Here is a 21,747-nt window from a genome sequence, read left to right as displayed (position 1 = left end):
CTCCAATTCTGAAATGGAGCCTCAGCTATCTGAGTTTTAAGCAGAATTCTTGGTGATCTGATCCATACTGAAGTTTCAAAGCCAGTGGAATAGAACAAGATTTGAGGTTTGACTTTGTTGAGCCTCATACCTTTAGGAAGAATGAAAGATGTTTACAGTCCACATGTTCATCAGTCAGAATTGTGCTGGAATTTAGATAGTCTTAGATCAACTCTTAGCTAGGTAACTGTCAGCATGTCACAACTTATTCTAATGTTCTTATCCATAAGGTTGAGAGCTGTATAAAAGAGTACCTATGTCTGTAGCCCCAGCATTTGGGAGGCAGTATTGCAACTTTGAGACAATATGGGCCACATGGCCAAAAACCCTCTTCCAACAAAAATAAAAACAAACGAACAAACAAACAAAAAACCTGAAGAAATAAACAACTAGGCCTGGTATTAATATATTCCCCATATCAAATTGTTGACAAGAATAAGATAAAGTGGCTGATCATCGTAATCATATGGTTAAGTTTTTATGATCCTGACATTTATTTGTACAAAGCCTAAAACTAGCTTTGTAGTAACGTAGCTGCTTAAGACTATGTTTCTTTTCTCTCTCTTTTTTTCCCCACCACAAAGATTCCTAGCTAGAGTTCATTACTTGTGCAATGTTTGTGCTTCCTTAAGGTTGTGATATTGAATAATTCCTAATGAGGAAGGGCCTCTTTGGCATAAAAAAATTTGAGGAATGTGTTCCAGTTTCTTGCTACAGCTTTCTAGTGGTCCGTAGAATGGCCTGAACATTTCAATGGTCAGTCATAATACCTAAAAGAAAGGCTTCTTGCTGGAATCAGCAGTTGGATAAATAAATACAGTAATACCCTAATACCTGTATGGCCAGATTTGGGCCATAAAGATACAGATTTGGGGCCATTTGAGGCCCCTGATCATGAGAATCAAATGCAGTTTAGACTGAGCTGTTGACACCTGAATAGTATAGGCAGGTTGGAAGTTAACTTTATTACTTAGGCATTAAGAGCTCAGTTAATGGATGCAAAGAAGAACAAGCCTGCAGGAATGGGCTTATCCTAGTTGAGCTGGCCTTGAGGACATAAATGTTCATGTTAGATGAGTCTACCTCCTGGGAAAGGAGAAGTGCAGGGATGTCCTTGTGAAAATGTGTCATACTACAGACTTATATTGAGGCAAGAATAAAGCATTCTAACTTTAAGCATTGTTCTTAAAAAGAAAAGGACAAGTTAGTACAAGTGGGATTCATTTGCCTTCCTCCAAAAGTAATATTTCAGTTGAATATCCTGCAGACTCAGGCTTTGACTTTCCACGACATTGTGCAGAAGCAATCTACTTAGTAATGGCCCACTTGTATAATGCATGCCATGTAGGAAAGTGCTTTAGCTTCAACAAGTGGGTTAAAATGCTAGATAGGGAGTCAGGGCAAAAGAATTCTCAGTTGCCACTATGCAGAGGAGGTCACACAGAATGTTTTGATCCCATGTTTGTAGATTAGCGAAATCCAGTTCTGTCCTGTTCAGTATGGTAGCTGATGGCCATATCAGGCTTTTAAAAGGGAAGAAAATCATAATCAGGGATTATAGTCCCGAGGGGAAAAGGACACAGGTATGGGCTATGCCCCTTAGAACATATGGTATTCTTCTTTATTTTTATTTTTTATAGTAGGTATTCTTGAGTCATTAGTCGATCAGCTGAGATGAGAGACCCTTCCTTAGGGTCCTACTTTGTTTGTCACAGTGATTTGGGGGGTTGTTTTCCTAATGGTATTTCTCCTCGTGCATCAGCTTGTCTACCACCACAGGTCCTTTAGTCTTTTGTCATTAGTCCGATTCTCTGTTTCCTGACTGTGAGCAATTTTCTTGCACCCCTCTCACCTGCGTCACGTGATATCTAGCCCCAACTGTGACATGGGACATCTGTGCCACCTAATGAACACTAATGCACATCACTGTCCATCCTGGTAGGTGGCATGGTGCTTTCATGAGAGCTCCTTGGACCATCATGGTTAATCCAATAGAATCGGAGTGCCCAGGGCCATGACACAGCCAGGCTTCACAGTTGTGCTCCCTGAGTACACAAAGGCATCTTTGGTGATGGCAGAAATGAAGTGCAGCAGCTGTACCTGCTGCTTTCTATTGTGGTGCAGATATTTATCCTGAATAGTATGTCATGTCAGGGCATGGGAGGCTGGCCTGCTGTAAGAACTCCATCTGTGCCTGGGCACCTGGCTTTCATTGGCATGGAGCCCCTTGTAGTTCATGTTCAGAACTTGGCTAGTGTAGTCTACCAGGCCAGCTCATGGCAGCTGGTAGCTGGTACAGCAGATGCCCAGGAACAACTCCAATGGTGCAAGACAGCATCATGCAGGGTAGTGCTGCCTCTCTTCCCAATCCTACCTTCTATTTTATTGAATTTAAAAATAGTCACATGTGGCTGAATCCTTTCATATTGGACAGCACAGCTCTAAATAAAATGAAGACCCAAGAAATTAAGATTTATATTTTTCTTGGAATAGATGTTTGGGGCTCTTGTAACTTTGCAAGAAATCTGAAGACCAGTGGGAATAATGTGTTACAAGTTTGAATGGATTTCTCACCTATTTGTTTACATTGCTTTATTCTCGATGATGTGCTAGGAGAACTTATCACTTAAAAGCTCAGGCAGGTCTCTGTTTTACTTGACCTCCCTAGTGCTAAACAGGAGAAATTGTATAGTCCTTTGGGTTTTTAGTATATTTCAGTGTCCCTATGAAGGAGTTTATGTGTATTTTATATTTGGCAAAATAGGTTGGCTTAAATTTCCATAATTTCATGGATCAATATATCTTTTAAAATGACTACTGTTTGCTTATAACTTTATTTGAAATTCTAAGCTTCTAGCATGTTACCTGTACCAAGTTTAACTCATATCGTTGCAGTTAATAATACTATAAATACTGCACTATAATTACAGAGAATCTAAGATTGTATCTGGTATGTCTGGTATGTTAACTTTTAGTAAGCACAGAGTAGAGCTAGTCCTTCCTGCATCCCTGTCAGGGTTTTCTCACTTGTCATGTCCATATTGAGTTTTGGCTATAGCTTGGAAATAATTGTACTCAAAATTAGCTAAGACATATTATTTACTCTGCTGAAACTAAATATAACCTTGGCTGCTGAGGCCATTGACAGTAGATATTTAAGATCTTAACAATTTGAGTAAATTATGTAGAGACTAGAAATAGAATCGGTTTTCTCTAGTTTTAGTTTTGACTATAATCAGATTTTTGGAGAATAAAGTAGGAGTTGTTTAGAGGTGAAACAAATGGCAGATATTTAATCAATTACTGTTAGTCAAGCAATGTCTGAAGGGCTCTGCATTTTCACCTGTCACTACTCTTTTTCACTTTAGAAATGTAGGGTTAGAGCTCACAATTGTGTAATTTTTAACTAATATAGCACAAGGAGTTTAATCTACTGTTTGATACCACAGCCTGATTAAAATGTGAAACAGAACCAGGTAGTGTGAGTTATACCCCCAGGACATTATGGGTGTAGTTAAATATCCCTCAGACTCAGGTTCTGTTTTCGATGCATCTTAGGTAGATTGAAAAAGGGCTTTTTTTATGTTGATTGGTGTTTTGTCTGCATGTATGCCTGTGTGAGAGTGTCTGCAACCCTGGAATAGGAGTTACAGACAGTTGTGAGCTGCCATGTAAGTGCTGGGAATTGAATCTGACTCTCCAGTTCTCTGAACCACAAAGTCATCTCTCTAGCCGCCTCCTCTCCCTCTCCCCTTTTTGAGACAGGGTCTCACTATGTAGCTGTAACTCACTGGACCAGCCTCACCTCAAAGTAACAGAGATCTGCCTGGCTTTGCTTTGTAACTAAAAGCATGCACCTCCACCCCTGGCTTAATTCTTAATTATTAAAGCTATGCATGCTGCATGTATGTGTGTGCTATGTCTCTGTTCATTTATTTTATAGTACTGAGGATTGAATCCCCAGGGCTTCACCAACACTTGCTATAAAGTGTTCTGCTGCTGAACTGCATCCCCAGCCCATGATTTGCTTTAGAAGTGAATCCTTCCAGCCTTTTCCCTCTCCTTCTCAGTTCTGGAACACTTAGCCATGAACTCCCTCTTCTGACTGATAGAGTTGTTAATTTTTTTATTTTTTTTTAGAATCTTGAAAACATTCTCAATGTGAATCATTGTAAAATAAGGGCTCCTATATGGATTCACTTGAATTAGCCACCCTTAAAACAGACTGAAGAGTAACCAGCACTCAAAGTGTGAATTGAGACAGTTGGAAAGAGGAAATGGATTTTTTTTTTCTTCAATGTTTTTTCCTTTTAATGACAGTAAGCTTTCAAGCTTGTTAGTTCCTGGAGAGATTCACACATTCCTGATATATGACCACACTCCCAGATGTCAGTCTTTATCACTAGAGACCAGTTCATTATCTGTCCCAAACAAAAACAGTCTTTCAAAGCATTAGAAAATACAAGTGCATAGTATTAAGTATAACGTTGATTTTGTGTAAACCACAGCTTTGGGGATGTGATTCTATGGGAAGAAGATGCAAGGCTTTATAATGAGGTGATAGGAACCTTTTTTAAAAAATTTAATTAATTGGTCTGTTCTGTCAGATGGTTTCATTGTCGATTATGTTGTTTTGTGGTACTGAGAAACAAACCTAACGCCTTGTATATGCTTAGCAAGTGCTCTACCACTGAGCTAAATTCTGAGCTGTTGGTTTTCTTCCTAATGCTGTGGCCCTTTAATACAGTTAGTTCCTCATATTGTGGTGAACTCCAACTTTAAAATTATTTCATTTCTACTTTGTAATTGTAATTTTGCTACTGTTATGAATTATAAAATATCTGATATGGCAGATATCTGATACACCCTGTAAAAAAGTTGTTCAATCCCCAAAGTGTTCATGACTCACAGATTGTGAACCACTTCTAAAGCTTGTTTTTGTTTTATTGTTAATTTTTTTGGCGGCACCATCTTGCTATGTAGCGCTGGCTGGCTTGAAATACATTATGTAGACCAGGCTGTCCTCCAACTCCCAAAGATCTGCCTGTTGGGATTAAAGGCATGTGCCACCAAGAGTGAACTACTGGCTTTTTTGAGACAAGGTAGTTAAGTATAATAGGTTGGCCTCCATTGCTCAGTCCACCTGTCTCTGCCTCCAGAGATTTCACTTAAGGGCTATCACATGTGGCTCCATTATTTAGTTTGTGAATTGGCTGTATATTTGTACATCAGAGGGAAATAGAGATTTTCTTTGACAAAAGTTGTACTGTGTGTATGTTCTTGGGGAAAGCAACTTTTGATAGTTTTGACAGTATAACTCATCTTTCCTACACTGATTACACTTTGAAGGAGGGAAGTGATACTGTTAAATAGTTGCCATATATAAAAAAATCAAAGTCTATCAAGAAAAGTTGGTGTAAAGAGGCAGGATTCAAACATGGCTCAAAGCTCCCTTCTTTGTACCAGAAAGTTCTCTTCCTCTCTCTGCCTTTGTTTTTTTGGAAGCAAAGGACTCTTTTCTCATGCCTTGATTTGATTACTTTAAAATTTTGAAGATTATGAAATAGTTTTATAATTATTCATGTTTGTTGATTCTTTAGTATCCCTCTTCCACAAGATGGAATTAGTGTATTAGGCAAATGCAGTACCATTGAGCCTGTGCCATATATCCCAGCCTGTGTGCCCTTTTAGAAAGTGTAAATGTTTATGCTTGGATTGAGCTTTGACTGCATTTAAAAAGGCATAGGCTTGACTACTTTGTTGGGTGACCACCTACTGACTACAGCTAAAATAATGCAAACATGCACTGCATGAGGGATTTTAACTGGTGTTGTCTTAGAAGTTCTATGAAAACAAAACAAAACATTGTGTGCACATAAAACATGTATGTTGTGTGTATATAAAGTGTTTATGGAAATGAGAGAACAGCTTTCAGGAGTTGGTTCTCTTCTACTTTGAGGTGGGGTCTCTTGTTTCTGCGGCTGACTCTTAAGCTGCTCTGAGTGATTCTCTTATCTCTGCCACCTGTCTTGCCATAGGAATGTTAAGATTACAGGTGCCTGCCACCGCATCTGGTATTTTATATGGGTTGTGGATAGCACTAGTACATGCTGAGCCATCTCCCTGGACCAGCCTGGAAATTCCTCAGGTTTCTAGGTATAGGATTGTTGGAGGAGGCCAAAATTGTATTTCCTTTGTCTTTTTCAGGGTCTCAGTGTAGGGGGAAAAAATCAAACATCTTTTTATCCAGTGTTGCTTTATCAGGCAAGGTGCCTAGGGCTTGGTTCCTGCTTTGAGTCCACAGATAGAGCCAAAAGTCTTAAATTGTATGCAATGATTAAGCTCAATTTAGGTCCACATAAATTAGTAATGAAAATGATTAAATATATATACATAACATTTTTTTTCTGAGCCCCAGCTATTATTTCATCTCCCAGAGAGGAACATTTTTACCAAGAGCACAGATCCCAACCAAGTTTATGATGAGCAGAGTGTGAAGCTCCTGAGATCTTTTCTGTGCTGCCTTCTCTTTCCAGTGGTGGGTCCTGAGACAGGGTTTCTCTTTATAGCCCTGGCTGTACTAGAACTCACTCTAGTCCAGGCTGGCTTTAAACTCAGATCTGCCTGCCTCTGCCTTTTCAGCACCATTATACCTAGCTTCTTTCTGTGCTTCCTTCTTAAGACAAAGTTGAATGGTTTTGCATCCAAGGTTATATACTAAATGACAGAACAAGAATTTGGTCTTTTGTAGAGCAAGTCTTTTTTTTTTTTTTCTTCTCCCGTCTGTATCAGAGCTTTGTGGCAGAGTTTGGCTATGATTGTTCATTTTCTGTCTTACTATTCTTTTGAGGTTGTAGGTTCTAACTTCTACCCAGATAATCTTTGGTTTCAAGCACTCCTCTGCTTTCAGCTTCTGAGTAGCTAAAGAAATATGCTCTCCCTCATCCATCTTATCATTCTAAGGTTTTGCAAAATATTTTGTGGGTTTGACTTTCTTTTTCATATAGTTTGTATGTCTGATTTGATTTTCTTATGGAAAAGAAAGTTGTTTTTTTTTTTTTTTTTTTTCCTTTGCCAGGTAAGGCCAGAGGGAACTTAGTTTACAAATCTCCAGCTTCGTTATCTTGAGCTTTGAGAGATTCCTTTTTTTTTTTTGATTTATTTATTTATTACTTATGCAATGTGTGTTAGCATGTACATCTGCACGCCAGAAGAGGGAACCAGATTTCATGTTTAGATGGTTGTGAGCCACCATGTGGTTGCTGGGAATTGAACTCAGGACCTTTGGGAAGAGCAATCAGTGCTCTTATCCTCTGAGCCATCTCTCCAGCACCGAGAGATTCCTTTTTTAACAGATCAAATTTTATCAAGATTTTTTTGATGCAAATCTTATTTTTAGATATTTTGTTTCCTTTTTTTTTTCTTTAAAGAGGATTAGGACTCTAGAATTTCTGTAACCTTAAACAAAATAGAAAGAAACTTGTGAACCAAATGGCTTTAGAGAGATAAACATAAATAACTGGGATTTAATTAATCAATTTGTGGTGCTGGGTTTTGAACCTAGGTTCTGAATCATATATTAGATTTTATTTGTTAATATGTTCCTGACAAGAATCAGCTCTATCAATTCCTTACTGCCAGGAAGTACATTTTACTTAATTTTGATCAGTCATGGGAGGATGAAATTTTCAGCATTGGTAATAGTGGCTAGCTGCTTGTTGCTCTTTTGATTCCCCCTATCCTCCCAGACAGGGTTTCTCTATGTAGCAGTGGCTGTCCTGGAACTCCCGCTATAGATCAGGCTGGCCTTGAACTCAGATCTGCCTGGCTCCCCTGAGATTTAAGGGAAGTGCCAGTGTCTGGTGTGTTACACATTTTTTATTGTAGGTGGTCTATCTGCCAACAGTGCTTGCTTCTTAATTTCCTCTTCTTCTCGATTTAGTCTAAACTGTTTCCACCAACTGAGCTCAATTCGTGAGATCTAGTGGAAGGAGAAAAGTAACTTAAAACACAGTAAGTAAATGTAGAAAAATAATAACAGCAAGACATTTAAACAGTTAATAGTATCAATATAATTAAATTACTCTTTAAAAGTTGATAATATGGAAATTCTGTTATAATTCTTTAGAATAGTCTTAATTTCCTCATGTTTTTTCTTAATCCTTTGTTGTAGTCTTAGTGTTGTTCTGCCTTCTGATTTCTTCCCTTTACCTGTCACTGTGTTTCAGAAGTTTTTCTCTGAGCATTGTTGCCATCCATTCATCCTGTTTCTAGACTATAGAGTCTATAGACACCTTGGAGTTATGTCTTCAAGTTAAATTCACTGGTGTCAGAGGAGGGATGGAACATGTGAGTAGAATTCTCTTGCCTCAAGACTTGTGCACACCAACTAGGTATACTTTATTTTCAAAAATGTCAAATTAAGCAAAATGCATATTTAGTAAAGATTAGTGATTTTCTTTGGTCAAATGTGTACATTTCACTTAAAATTGGCCACATGTTTAAAGTCTGCATGTTTCTGCCTCCTGTTTTAATGTCTTCTTTCTCTTGTGTTCCTTGTGTAATGGCTCTTTAGGTTCATATATTAATTACATGATTGCATTCTAAACTCTGTGAGGACAGAGGTCTTGTCTGACCAATCAGTTTTTTTGTAGGGTGCTTTGGACTTGAGTACTTGTAATGAGGTGGTGGCGGCACATCCCTTTAATCTCAACACTTAGGGAGGCAGAGGCAGGCAGATTGTTGTGAGTTCGAGGCCAGCCTGGTCTACGAAGTGAGTCCACAACAGCAAGGCTATATGAGAAACCCTGTCTCAAAAAGCAAAACAAAAACAAAACAAACAAACAAAAAACAGAGAGAGATGTAGCACTAAGGATATCTTTTTATGTGCACATTAACCATTAAATCCTATATAATGCTAACTAGAAACTGTTTCTATAGTGGGAAAAAGATGGGAGTATCTTCATCATTTGGAAGTTTGTTTCTTTCTACTTTATTTTTAAATGTGTATATGTCTATGCCCTTGGAGTCCAGAGCAGCAGTTACAGACAGTTGTGAGTTCACTCAGTGTGAGTGCTGGGAACTGAACTCAGGACCTGGAAGTTTTTTTTTACTTATAATAAGCCCTTTTAACTTCAGGGAGGAATAGTTTGGGCAGTAATACTTTAAAAAAGATGTTGATATCTGGTGTTTTCTGCTTATTCGTTTACTTATGTCTTTATGGAGTAATTTTATTTAAATGACAGTAGTTACACACACTTCTGTCTTTTCAAAGACTTTAGGGTTCTTCCTATGGTTTCATCTAGAGTGTGTGTGGGTGTGCCTGCACATGGGTGTGCATGGCCAGTGTACAGATGCTTGCGCTTTTGTATGGGCTCAAGCAGAATGCATGTATATGAGCCAGTAGGTGACTGAATTCACAGTGAATAAGATTTTATGATGATATAGTACACAGTGGTTGGCACCTTTAGCTTCTTAGCTATCAGTTAAGTTTATTGCAGTCCTTTTTGCATTTGGCAAAAACTTGGAGTGTCACCATTTTTTTTTTTTTTTTACAAACATTTACTCTGACAAATTCCAGGAAGTATACTTAATGTTTAACACCAGTAGTAAGTATACTCTCTATAAACAGTATTTTCTCTATGCATGATAGAGTTCTGTGGCTCTTACTGTCTTTACTTTTTACTTACTGATTTTTCTTTTGACCACCATCTTGGTCAGGTATCCCACTATTGCCTTAAATACTTGGCTTCAATTAGACAAAGTCTCACTATTTGGGTACAGTTTTCTGTTTTCACTAGGGCCTCTTACTAGTTTCTAAAGACAAGAATTTTCCTGTACTCTTTCTTCCTCTACATTGTTTTCCCAGTGAGTTCTTAGAACTGGGTTCAGCTTTTGTTTTCCTGAATTTTTTTTTTTTTTTGTTCTTTGCTACCAGTGTCTTCTGTGTTTGTGTGTTTCTGGGTTGTTTCTTATACACATTGCCTTTCAGCTAGCTTCCCTTAAGTATTTGCTGTTTGGTCTTTGTCAGATTGAAGTAGCTGTCATCCTGGAGTAGAACACTCTAACCCTGGGTTAATATTATCTACTAAACTTTATTTTTTGGCACCTAATATGGTGGCAAAGGTCTGTTATTTCAGTACTCAGGTGGTGGAGGCAGGAGGATCTTGAGTTCTGCAGACAGTTAGCAAGACCTTGTTTCAAACACCCAAAGGCTGGGGATGTAGCCCAGTAAGAAAACAGTTACCATTGTAAAACAAGACTTTGTATTTAATCTCTAGCCCCAATCTCAAAGAAAACTGGTTTTGTATATTTTTTCTTCTTAATACAGTTTCTTTTTTTGGAATTAGGCTCTTTTTTTTTTTTAATTTTTCCTTTACATAACAACAACAACAACAACAACAACAAAAAGGGTTGGAAAGGAAAATGTTTAGAGATCATGTTCATTATGTATGTAAAGTTTCAAGGACACACACACACACACACACGTGTATAATAGAGTAGTTTGAACTCCTGGTACACCCATCACTTAACTTTAATAACTGGCGCCTTTTTGCTAGTATTGTTTTATCTATCTATATGATTCTTGATTCCACTCTGGTTTACTCAGAAATACCTCTTCAGTAGGCATCTTTAGAGGTTTTTTGTTTGTTTGTTTGTTTTTGTTTTGTTTTGTTTTTGGCTTTTTTGAGACAGGTGTCTCTGTGTAGCCCTGGCTGTCCTGGAACTCACTCTGTAGATCAGGCTGGCCTCCAATTCAGAGATCCACCTGCCTCTGCTTTCCAAGTGCTGGGATTAAAGGTGTGTGCCTCCACTGCTGGGCTAGAGGTTTTAACTTAACACTTTACCTACTAGTATACAGATGACCTCTACAGTTAAGTTAGTAGATTATTCAGATCTCATTATAGATGGTTATGAGCCACCATGTGGTTTCTGGGAATTGAACTCAGGAATTGAACTTTGGAAGAAGAGCTAGTGCTCTTAACTTCTGAGTCATCTCTCCAGCCTGATAGCAATAGTTCTTAACATTCAGTGTTCTGAAGCTCATTTGCTGATTCCTGGCTAAAAACAAAATAACGCATGCTTTATTTCAATGGTAGGGCTGGTGCACACATTGCCATCTTTATGACCTGAGATAAGGGTCACCAACTTTATCTTGATTGACTCAGAATTTTAAGAAGTTAGACTAGAGACTTAGAAGTCAGAGGGTTCTGTACATTGCATCGAAGATTTGAGTTTCCATCTTCCCATCTCTGTGGAGTGGGAATTTCTTAGAATTAGGGGTATGGTATTGCAAATATTAATGTTTCTCTTTCCTTGGGGCTTTGTATAGATACTCAGTTATGCCAAGTATTACTTATTTTGCTGCAGGTCAGCAATACTTAATATATACATAATTTTATTACTGTGAAGCATGCTACTTCAAATTTAGTTGATTTTAGTGTCACAGCTATATAGTCTCAACTTCTTGGGAGGCTAGTTGAACTCAAGAATTCATTAAAAAAAAAAAAGTCTTTCATAACAATTGCATGTCACCCAGAGTTACAGTCACCTAAAAGCTAAATTGGGCTGTTGAGGATTCACTTTCAAGATAATTTTTTCATGTGGCTGTTAGAAGGAAGCATCAGTTCCTCACCACATGAGTCTTGAGTATGTTTTTAGTGTAGTAGCTAAGGAGAGAGCAAGAAGGAAGTTCCAGTGCCTTTATGAGCTGCTGCGTGCTGAATACTTACATTTCCTTGTAGAATTGCATGGGAGGGTGCATATGTATCAACATCCGACGTCTTCATCAGGCTCTCTCTGTCTTATTTTTTAAAGATTTATTTTATTTATTTGTGTGTAGGTATGAGTATAGATGCCTTTAGAGGCCAGAAGAGGTTCCAGAGATCTGTCTGTCTCCACAGAGCTGGGATATAGGTACACAGCAGTAAGCCAGATTCAGAGATAAACAATATTGTGAGCCCAAAACCCGCCTTTGCTTTTTTGAGTCAGGGTTTCTCTGTGTAGCCTTGGCTGCCCTGTAGATCAGGCTGGCCTTGAACTCAAGAGATCCACTTGCCTCCGCCTCTGTGAGTTCTGGGAAAACAGGTGTGCACCACTGCGCCCAGCTACCTCATGTGTTCTTTAAAAGACACCACAGTAAATGGGAATAGGAGGAGAACCAGGAGGAGTTGGTAAGTATGAGTAATGAAGGAGGGGATATTGTCAAAGTATGTATGTTGAAATGTTTTCTCCTAAGGCCAAGGATGTAGCTTTGTGGTAGTTTGCCTAGCAAAAAGTGGGGGAGAGACAATGTAATAACAGAACCCCCTATTTTATATAATCAACATACATCAAAATGAAAGACAGAATCTCAGCCCTTACCTATAAGAGAAATAGAGGGGGGAAAGAACAATTAATGTTTTGGTAAGCAAAGCTCATACCAAGAGAAAAATTGATTAAATCAATTTTTAAATTTTATAACTTTTAAATATTTAAATTTTAAAACTTTAAAAATGTTTCATAAAAGACTGTTTATGGTGGCTGCAGAGATAACTTAGCAGTTAAGAGCTCTGGCTGCTCTTACATGGGATTGGGGTTTTTGATTTGCAGTACCCACAGGGAGGCTCACAACCACCTGCAGCTCCAGTTCCTGAGAATCTGATGTCCTCTTCTGGCCTCCAAAGGCATTGCATATACATGCTACACAGACATCTATACAAGCACAATACCCATATACATAAATTAAGATAAATCTTTTTTATTTAAAGGCTAATTTAATTACGATGGTTCACTTTTATAATCCCCAACACTTGGGTTTCTGAGGTTGGGGGTTATCTAAACAAAATAACAATCGGGTGACTAACAAAGTATTGTAATAAATGTGAGTATCATAATAAATGTGGCCAAAAAATTGCATCCTAGAAATATGTAAAGAACTTTTAGAGGCAGGTGGATCCCTGTGAGTTCTAGGATAACCAGGGCTACACAGAGAAACCCTGTTGGCGGGGAGGGTGGGAGGAAAGAACTTGTATAACTTAGTAATGACATGCACACACATGCACACACAAACACTGCAGTAGGAGAAATTGAAGTAGATAATTAAACAAAGTGTGTGAATAGTCAGTAAGCACATTGTATTCATTAAACAATCATTTAATCATTAGAAAAACCAAGGATTAAAACCACAATGGGGAGGCTGGCTCAGTGATTAAAAGCACTTGCTCCTGTAGAGGACCTAGGTTTGGCTCCCAGCACTCATGGTGGCTTATATCTGCAATTCCAGTTCCAGAGGATCCTATACTCTTATGGCCTCAACAGGGACCCAGCACACACACACACACACACACACACACACACACACACACACACACACACTTAATGGGATTTACATACATGCAGGCAAAATGCTCATATATATAACATTTTAAAAATATGTCTTAGTCACTGTTGCTGTGAAGAGACATAATTATCAATGCAACTCTTATAAAAAGAAAGCATTTAATTAGGGGCTTGCTTACAGTTTCAGAGGTCCATTGTATTGTATATTGGAGCATGGTAGCAGCAGGCAAGCATGGTTCTGAAGAAGTAGCTGAGAGTTACAACTTGATTTTGCTCAGCTGACCAAGAGAGAGATCCTGGGTCTGGTGTTGGCTTTTGAAACCTCAAAGCCCAAACAGGTGGCATACTTTTTCAGTAAGGTCGCACCTAACTTTTTCAAATAATGCTGTTCTCTGATAACTAAGCATTCAAATATATGAGTCTGTGAGGGTCATTCTTTTTTTTTTTTTTCAATGCAGTTTATTCAGGAACCTTGAACAATCATCTGACCCTGGGGAAAGCCAGCCCACAGCTTAAATAGCCTCTGGGTAGCCAACCCAGGCGTGCCACGTGGGCAATGCAGATAGGTCCACATACATGGAAGCAAGCCAGATCCTCAGCCTTAGCCAAATGTGGAATTGTTTGTGACAGAGAGCACTCGCCATCGGGAAGGTGGAAGGCGGAAACCAGCTCCATCTTTAAGGCATAGCATTCCGCAGCTCTCTACAGTTCCCCCTTTTTGTTTTAGACGCATCAGACAAGAGTAGAGGTCTGATCTCTGATATTAGAAATAAATTGGGACTTTGTACCGATGTTCATTTAGGTGTCATCCACCCAAAGAGCATCAGACCCGTCCGATACCTTTTTCTCAGAGGCGGGACCTGGGGCATCAACCCGCATGCAACCAGACATGCTCTTCTCTGGGTCAAAAGCGGCTGACCCTGAGTGCAGTGCTTAGCCTCGCATCCTGAGCATAACATTTTAGCTTTTTATGGTATCCAACCATGCTTGGGGAGAATGTCCTGCTTCAATGGCTGTAAAGGCCTGAATGATCATGGCTGCATCACACTGTTGTGAGACTCTAATCTTGCATATATACCACAGGCAAACCAAGGAGACCAACACCAGAAGGCCTGCTAACGCTCCCATGCCCGCCCATTCCTTCAGATGATTCATGGCTGCAGCAATCCATGATGATAATCCTGTGGCTAGTCCTGCGTCCACTCTGGTAGAATTTACTGTGACAATGGCCACTCTCAGCTGCTCCATCGTAGTATCGAATTCTCCAGTCCAATTACCTAAAATATAGCTAGACAATTGTTTAGACAGATTTGCAGCACAGGAAAAATTCTCATGTTATATGCTAGTGACTCAAAGTCCAGCATATTTTCATTGACAGCCAAGTTGAGCGATTTGCCATAGTGTATCAATTTGCTTCTGCACGAGGTTACTCCTCTGATTGAACAGCATCAAGCTTCCTTTTAGTTGAGCATTATTTCCTTTATGTACAACTAAGGCATGAGCTACATTGGCTAAATGATTGTTCAGTGTCTGAGCAGTCTGCCCAGTATGACTCATGGCTAATGCCCCGGTGGTAGCTCCAACAGCCGCCAATGAGATGGTAGTAACAATGGTGGCTGTAGTTCCAAGATCCCTTTTCTGTCTGAAGAGAGTCATAGCGTGAGGGGCATCAACGGGCACAGGCACCCAGTGAGGCATGCGAGTAACCAGGGCATACCTAAATTTACTAGCATTCCAGCATTGGGCAAAAAAGCAAGTATCATTACCACAATTACTTGGCTCTATCTGACTAATAATGAATAAAAATGGGGGATATAGACAAACAGGTGTGGGCTTGTAGGAAATATTATGAGAAGCCTTAACCCCCTCGTTGGAACATCCTGCGTCAGTTCTAGAACTAGCAGTGGTGGTGTCCGAGCTCTGAGTAGGTTCAGGAGACCATTGCCCCCAGGGGCGAGACGTGCTCCATGCCAATTGACTAACTCCATGTTTTCCTCCACTTTTGAAAGTCATTTAAGGGTCATTCTTATTTAAACCACCACAATACATCTTTTAGAGTAGCAAAAATTAAGACAATAAAGATTATGTTAACCAAGCATTGTGATGTACTCAGGAGGCAGAGGCAAATGGATCTCTGAGTTAGAGGCCAGCCTGATATACATAGAGAATTCCATGCCAGCCAGAGCTGCATAGCAAGACTTTGCCTTAAAAACAAACAAACAAAAAGCTAAGACTGATAATTCTAGATGCTAATGATTTGTAGCAACTTAGAACTCTAATAATTGTTCATGGAAGTATATGATAGTACACAACTTAGGAATATATAGTTTAGCAGTTTCCTATAAAGTTAAAAGTACTTTTTTTTAATATGACCTGGCAATTTTACTTCATTTAAAAGCAAATGTCCACCAACATGTGAATTGTAAATTACAGTACATCCATGTAATGGATGGTAAATGAAACCAAGGAGGTGGGTTCATGGTAGAGTGCTTGCTTCTTATTCATAAGTTCCTGGATTTGAGGCAGGACAATGGGATGTCTTTGTAAAATCTTCCTACCAGTAGGATGTGGTTTTATGTTCATTTTGCCATTTGACTTCTGTGTCTATAGCTGTTTGTTAAGGTAGGCATGCAAAAAAGTAACCTATGATTCCTTGTGACCAACTTGTCTCTTATGATTACAGATTCTCACAAACACAAAGATAAACACAAAGATCGAGAACACCGGCATAAAGAGCACAAGAAGGATAAGGAGAAGGACCGGGAAAAATCTAAGCATAGCAACAGGTAAGGATTGACTAACAGGGCTGACATTCAACAGGGAATTGACATTCTTGGCTTCCATGGATAGGAATCAGCTTGACATTAGGCCAATAGCATAAGAGGCAAAGTAAGAGACAGTATTTGTTGTAGTTGCTGAAGAGAATGCTTTGTAAGTCAAGTCTCACTTGGGATGTTATTATTTAGATCTAGATGTACAAATCAAGCAGTTTTCTTATAATAAATATACATTTCATAATAACTAAAGTATAGATCTGTTGTAACAGGCTGCTTAATCACACATGGAGAGCTTACCTTGGTAAGCTGATCTTGGTGATTTGATGTCATTGCTTCCTAGATTTTAAAGATATATTTATATTTTAACCTTTATATTTTAAAACTCCTTTATTTTGTCTTATTGTCAGCAGACAAAGAGAACAGTTCCTTTGTGTGACTTTGGCTGTCCTGGAACTAACTCCATTGACCAGGCTGGCCTCAAATTCACAGAGGTCCACCTGCCTGTGCTCTCCTGAGAGCTGGGATTAAAGGTGTGTGCCACCACCACCCGGCCCATAATGAGTTTTTTATGAATCATTAAAATAACCAGTTAAGTTTTCTCTTATGAAGACATTTCTATGCATCCTCTTTTTCTTATCACATAGTCATTTCTTACAACTTGATTAGTTTCCATTTTATTTACTCTTAATATTAATCTCAACATTTGAATCAAGTTTTGATTCTTGTACATCTTATCTTCTTCAGTTTACATTTGTCCAGCTAATAGTAATGTCTACTAAAATAGATTTGTGGGCAAAGAATATTGCCAAGGATAAAGAAACTCATTTTATGATGATAAAAGGGACATAACAGTTATACATGTTTCTGTAATATTATCACAGCCTCAAAATATGCACACACAAACTATTAGAATTGTGAAGAGAATTCATAATTATAGCCAATGATTTTACTGTCTTGTTTTCAGTAATTGTTGTTATTAGTACATGTAGAAATTACTGAGGTAAGGGAGGCTTAAGCAACATGAACCAGCAGCTGAGCATGGCTGAATAACACCTGTAACCTCAGCATTCTGAGAGTCTGAGGCAGGAAGATAAGCACAAGATTGAGGTCAGCTCTAAGCTACATAGTGCAAGACACTAATTCAAACAAAACAAAAATCAAAAATAATAAAGCTTAGTATTTACCAGCTTAGTGACACCCAGATGTTAGAACTGTCTTTAAGTGGGTGCTGAGATAAATCATATTATGTAGCTAGCCCTTTTAAAAACCATTTATTTCACTCCTCCATGGCTTTTTCATCATCTTTGCCACGTTTTCATTTTATTCTAATGTGCATAGTGATTCTCCAGCAGTCTTGGTTGGTGGCCTTTCTCTGCAGTTTTCTTTGCAATTTGCCTTTACCTTACACTGTATATTGAGCATTGTAAACTTCATTTTTCTGATACCACTAGGCCTTATAACATGCTATGGCTGTTTGTAGACTAACTACTCTCTTGCCCTACACTCCTTAATATCCCCTTCTAGGGGAATCCCCACTAGGGATTGAACTCAGGGCTTTTTAAGCTAGACAACCCAAACTACTGAGTGTATATCCCCAGTTCTTTTTTAGATTGTTAGAGGTGGGATCTTACTAAGTTACTCTGAGTTGTTCTTAGAACTTGCTCTGTAAACCCAGTCAGGCCTGAAACTTCTCCTCCTGTTTCAGCTTCCCAAGTAGCACCGTAACACCTGACCTTTCTCTTAGTAATATCTTTCTAACCTCCTCATATTACTAATTCCTCTTTTATATGTTCTATGGTCCCCTGAATATATGCTTTTCATGTGATTACCAGGTTTGGCTGTTGTGAATAACATTTATATGAATATTGCTATATGAACACACATTTGAAGTCCTGTTTTCAATTCTAGGTGTATAGATATAAGAGTAGAATTGTTGGATTATGTCAAACAGTCATTTTTCCATTTGAGATACTGGGAATTGAACCCAGGTCATTGGCCATGCTAGACAAACATTCTACAACTGAGCTACATCTGCAGCCCTTAATCAGTTTTATCCTGCTTGTTAACATTGTTCTAGCTGATGTATATGCAATAGGAAAAAAAAAAAAGTTTTTTTTTTGTTTTTTGTTTTTGTTTGTTTTACTTATCACAGAGGAACTTTATCATCAGTAGTGGATAAAAGACATGTTTTTACAGGTCAGATGAAGACATGCTGATTTTAATGTTACTAGAAATTTGTTTAGAAAACATTTAAAAGAGATTAATATTTAAAACAAGCTTTTCTAGAATGATTTCATATTCTCTGACATATATGACTCAGCCATAATTTAAGATTGTAATGAGTAAGCACAATGAGATAGTAAGTACAATGAGATAGCATAAGTAAAAGTATTTCTTCTTAATCTGCTTTACTAAAATCATTTCTTAAATAAAGTGAGGGCTGGGATTAAAGGCGTGTGCCACCACTACCTGTATTGTCATGTTTTTTAAAAAAGGCTACAATAATTCAACAGCTTCTGTCTTGGAGTCCTGGTCTGTCCACAATATGTCTGTCCCATGATGATTTTCACTATGTTTTCTAGCCTTTTTCTCCAGTTTACTTTTTCATCTTCATATTAATATGTGCTTCAGAGGAGGACCAAAGAGTCAGTAAATGTAAAGATCTTTGTGAAGTGCTCTACAAATGTGAAAAAATAATATTTTGCTCATCTGCAGTTTTCTATGAGTAAGCACACACAGATTTAAGCAGATTTTTGTTTGTTTGTTTGTTTTGTTTGACAGAGTCTCAAAATGTACTCACTATGTAAACCAGGCTAATTTTAACTTACAAAGATGACCCTGCCTCTGTCTCTTCAGTATGAAAATTAAAGCCGAGCCTCACCATGCCCAGCCTAAATTAGGCTGGTTTTGGTATACACTTTGTCTTTTAATATGCTTTTATTTTTATGGAAATAAAAATAAGGGAACCAGTGGTCTTTTTATCAGAAGGCATTGAAAGAACCTGAGTCGCTAATTCATATGTGGTTAAGTTTAGGAGGATAGTTAATCAGATAGCTTATAAGGAAGCTTACAGGTACCCCTGTTTTGACCATTCTCTAGACAGTTTTTGCAACAAAGCTGGTGTAAAGGTTAGGCTCTACTGTATACTGTGTTCCTGTTTAAAATAAGAGATTTCTGACGTTCTTAGTAGTGTGAGGTTTCTAGTCCATAGCCTTAACTTAACCACTTGGCCACGACTATATGTGTGAGGTTTCTTTATAAGTTTATTTTTCTTACATTTTTGTGAGCCTAGCTTTTAATGGCTGAGCCATATCTCTAGTCCTTCTTTAGTTTTCTCTTGCTACAACAAATTCATTATTTTGAAGCCCAAAATAAATAAGACTCAGAATGCTTACAATTTTTTTTTAAGATTTTTTTTTTCCCCTGAGTAAGTCTAGCTAACTCTGTGACTGTTACCCTCATTTCAGCAGTCATTTGGAATGGACTTCTGTGTCCCCTTTTCTAGATGGGTAGCCTTGATTATCTATCTATCTATCTATCTATCTATCCATCTATCTATCTATCTATCATTTGTCAGTAGGTTGTACTTGCCACCCAAGTCCAGGAATTACATTTCTGTGCAAAACAGTACTTTAAACAGAAGGTTACCTTTCTTTCTCCTGCTGCTATGGGCACAAACCTGACAGGATCCTACCTTGGTTATTTGGTTTCACTCAAGGGGGAAAGCAAGAGAGCAAATATTGAAGATGATTTCATTAGTTTGTTTGTGTGGACAGGAGCCTGAGGTCATGTGTACAGAAGTCACAGTGCTATCCATTAAGGAAAGGTTGTGACTGCTACATCCCTAGTAGATTATTCCTCACACTCAAAACAACTGAATAAACTCCCTGCTTGAACAAAGTATAGCCAACTTACCCAAGTACAAGCACTGACCCTCTAAATTTTAAAATACCAGCTCATGTCCATTGCCTTTCTCTTTGGACTCCCACTTTTTCAAACTTGTCACTAATAACACTAGTTACATCAAATTCTAACCTTAGGAAAACCTCATCTTCGACTGTCTCCTGTTTTTATGGCCTGTGACATTGCAAGGTTATACCGGTCAAATGAAATTATTACTTCTATAATTTATTTTTTATTTTATTAGATTTATTTTATGTATATGATATGAGTGTTTTGCCTGCATGTATGTATGTATGTATGTATGTATGTATACCATATTTGTGCCTGGTGCCCCCAAAGATCAGAAGAGGGCATCAGATCCTCTGGAATTGGAATCATGTGGGTGGTTGTGAGCCACTATGAGTATAGGTGGTAGGATTTCATAGTGGAGACTTTGTTGTTTTTTAAGATGGGGTTTCCGTGTATAACTCTTGCTGTCCTAAAACTACCTCTGTAGACCAGGCTGACCTCCATCTCAGAGATCCTCCTTCTTCTGCCTCCAAAGTGCTGGGATTAAATATACCACACCCAGCTCGTGGAGACAACATTGGAAGCTAGCCACTGAAAATAGTTAATGATCACAAAAGGACGGAAAGTAAGGGCTTGAAGAAGAAGTATCTTTGCTAGGCACAGTGCTGCCTGGCTTGGGAGGTAATAGCAGAAGGATCATCAGGTTTCAGCCCAAACTGGGCTATAACTGTCTATTTTCTAGAGAGCCATTCCAGATGGTAAGAAAAGCATGAAAAAGGATTAAGGGGTATAGCTCTGTGATAGTATGTATCTTGAATACACAAGCCCCAAGATATTCCCAGTATCATAAGAAATCATAAATAAAATGTTACTATTTTATCATGTTTTATCATTTTGTTTTGGAAGGAATTCAATTAGGTGGATACCTTAGTTACACAAGGTAGAATAGAAATGAGGTCCAAAATGGTAAATTACCTACTGGAAACTACTTAAAAGAAGTTGGTTTAATTCAGATAAGTGCTTGATTTTAAAGGGAGGAAGAAGCTACTGGAAACAGTTTAGAAAGGGCATAGAAAAGGTTCCTATTTTGGATAATTAGATGTCTCCTTATAATAAGATAAATAGCCTTTCCAAAATGCCAAAGATAAGGAACTTAAATGGAGAAGGAATAGAAGTTTGGAATGTAAAGAACTTCAATGGAGAAAAGTAGAAATTTAGAATGTGCATTGATTTGGACATCTTTAGATGTATCCTTTTATTTTTTCCAGCCTGCATACAAAGGAATAAATAGTTCCTAAATTTTATTCTAGTTTATGTTCTGTAATTGCACACAGTATTCCTTCCTTGGCTATAGTTTAACTTTATGTAATTTTCTTCAGACAAGTTTAAGCCATACTAGTGAAAAATTGCAAGTGATAAACAGTTTATAAGTTTGGTTTGGTTTGAGATGGTTTTTCAGGCTGGCTTTAAAATGGAAAGCTTCTTGTTGGGATTACATAGGTATGAACATAAGTGTAAATTGTATGACTTTTTGAGTACCCCCAGGAAATACATCCCTGGGACTTGATTCATCTCTCTGTCCACTATATTCACAATATATGCATATTCTCTTCCTGTTTGTCAGTAGTTGTCTTGGTTTTCTTAAGATCATCTGTTAAAACATTATAATTGAAATTTTTGTTCAGTTTACCTTTATTTT

The 21,747-nt window shown here is 38.1% G+C and overlaps 1 protein-coding gene across 1 annotated transcript in view; it reads left to right on the top strand.

The window, feature by feature from the left end:
- Top1 (DNA topoisomerase I) overlaps positions 1-21,747 on the top strand; it is an 86,074-nt gene that overhangs the window by 12,374 nt on the left and 51,953 nt on the right. Inside the window, exon 3 of the mRNA XM_021644349.2 lies at positions 16,043-16,145. Within this exon, the coding sequence (XP_021500024.1) occupies positions 16,043-16,145 (103 nt within the window). The remainder of the gene's footprint in view (positions 1-16,042; positions 16,146-21,747) is intronic.

This window comes from Meriones unguiculatus, chromosome 4 (assembly GCF_030254825.1).
Source record: "Meriones unguiculatus strain TT.TT164.6M chromosome 4, Bangor_MerUng_6.1, whole genome shotgun sequence".
Lineage (NCBI taxonomy): Eukaryota > Metazoa > Chordata > Mammalia > Rodentia > Muridae > Meriones > Meriones unguiculatus.
Note: the sequence above shows the minus strand (reverse complement) of the source record. Positions and strands in the feature narration are given on the sequence as shown.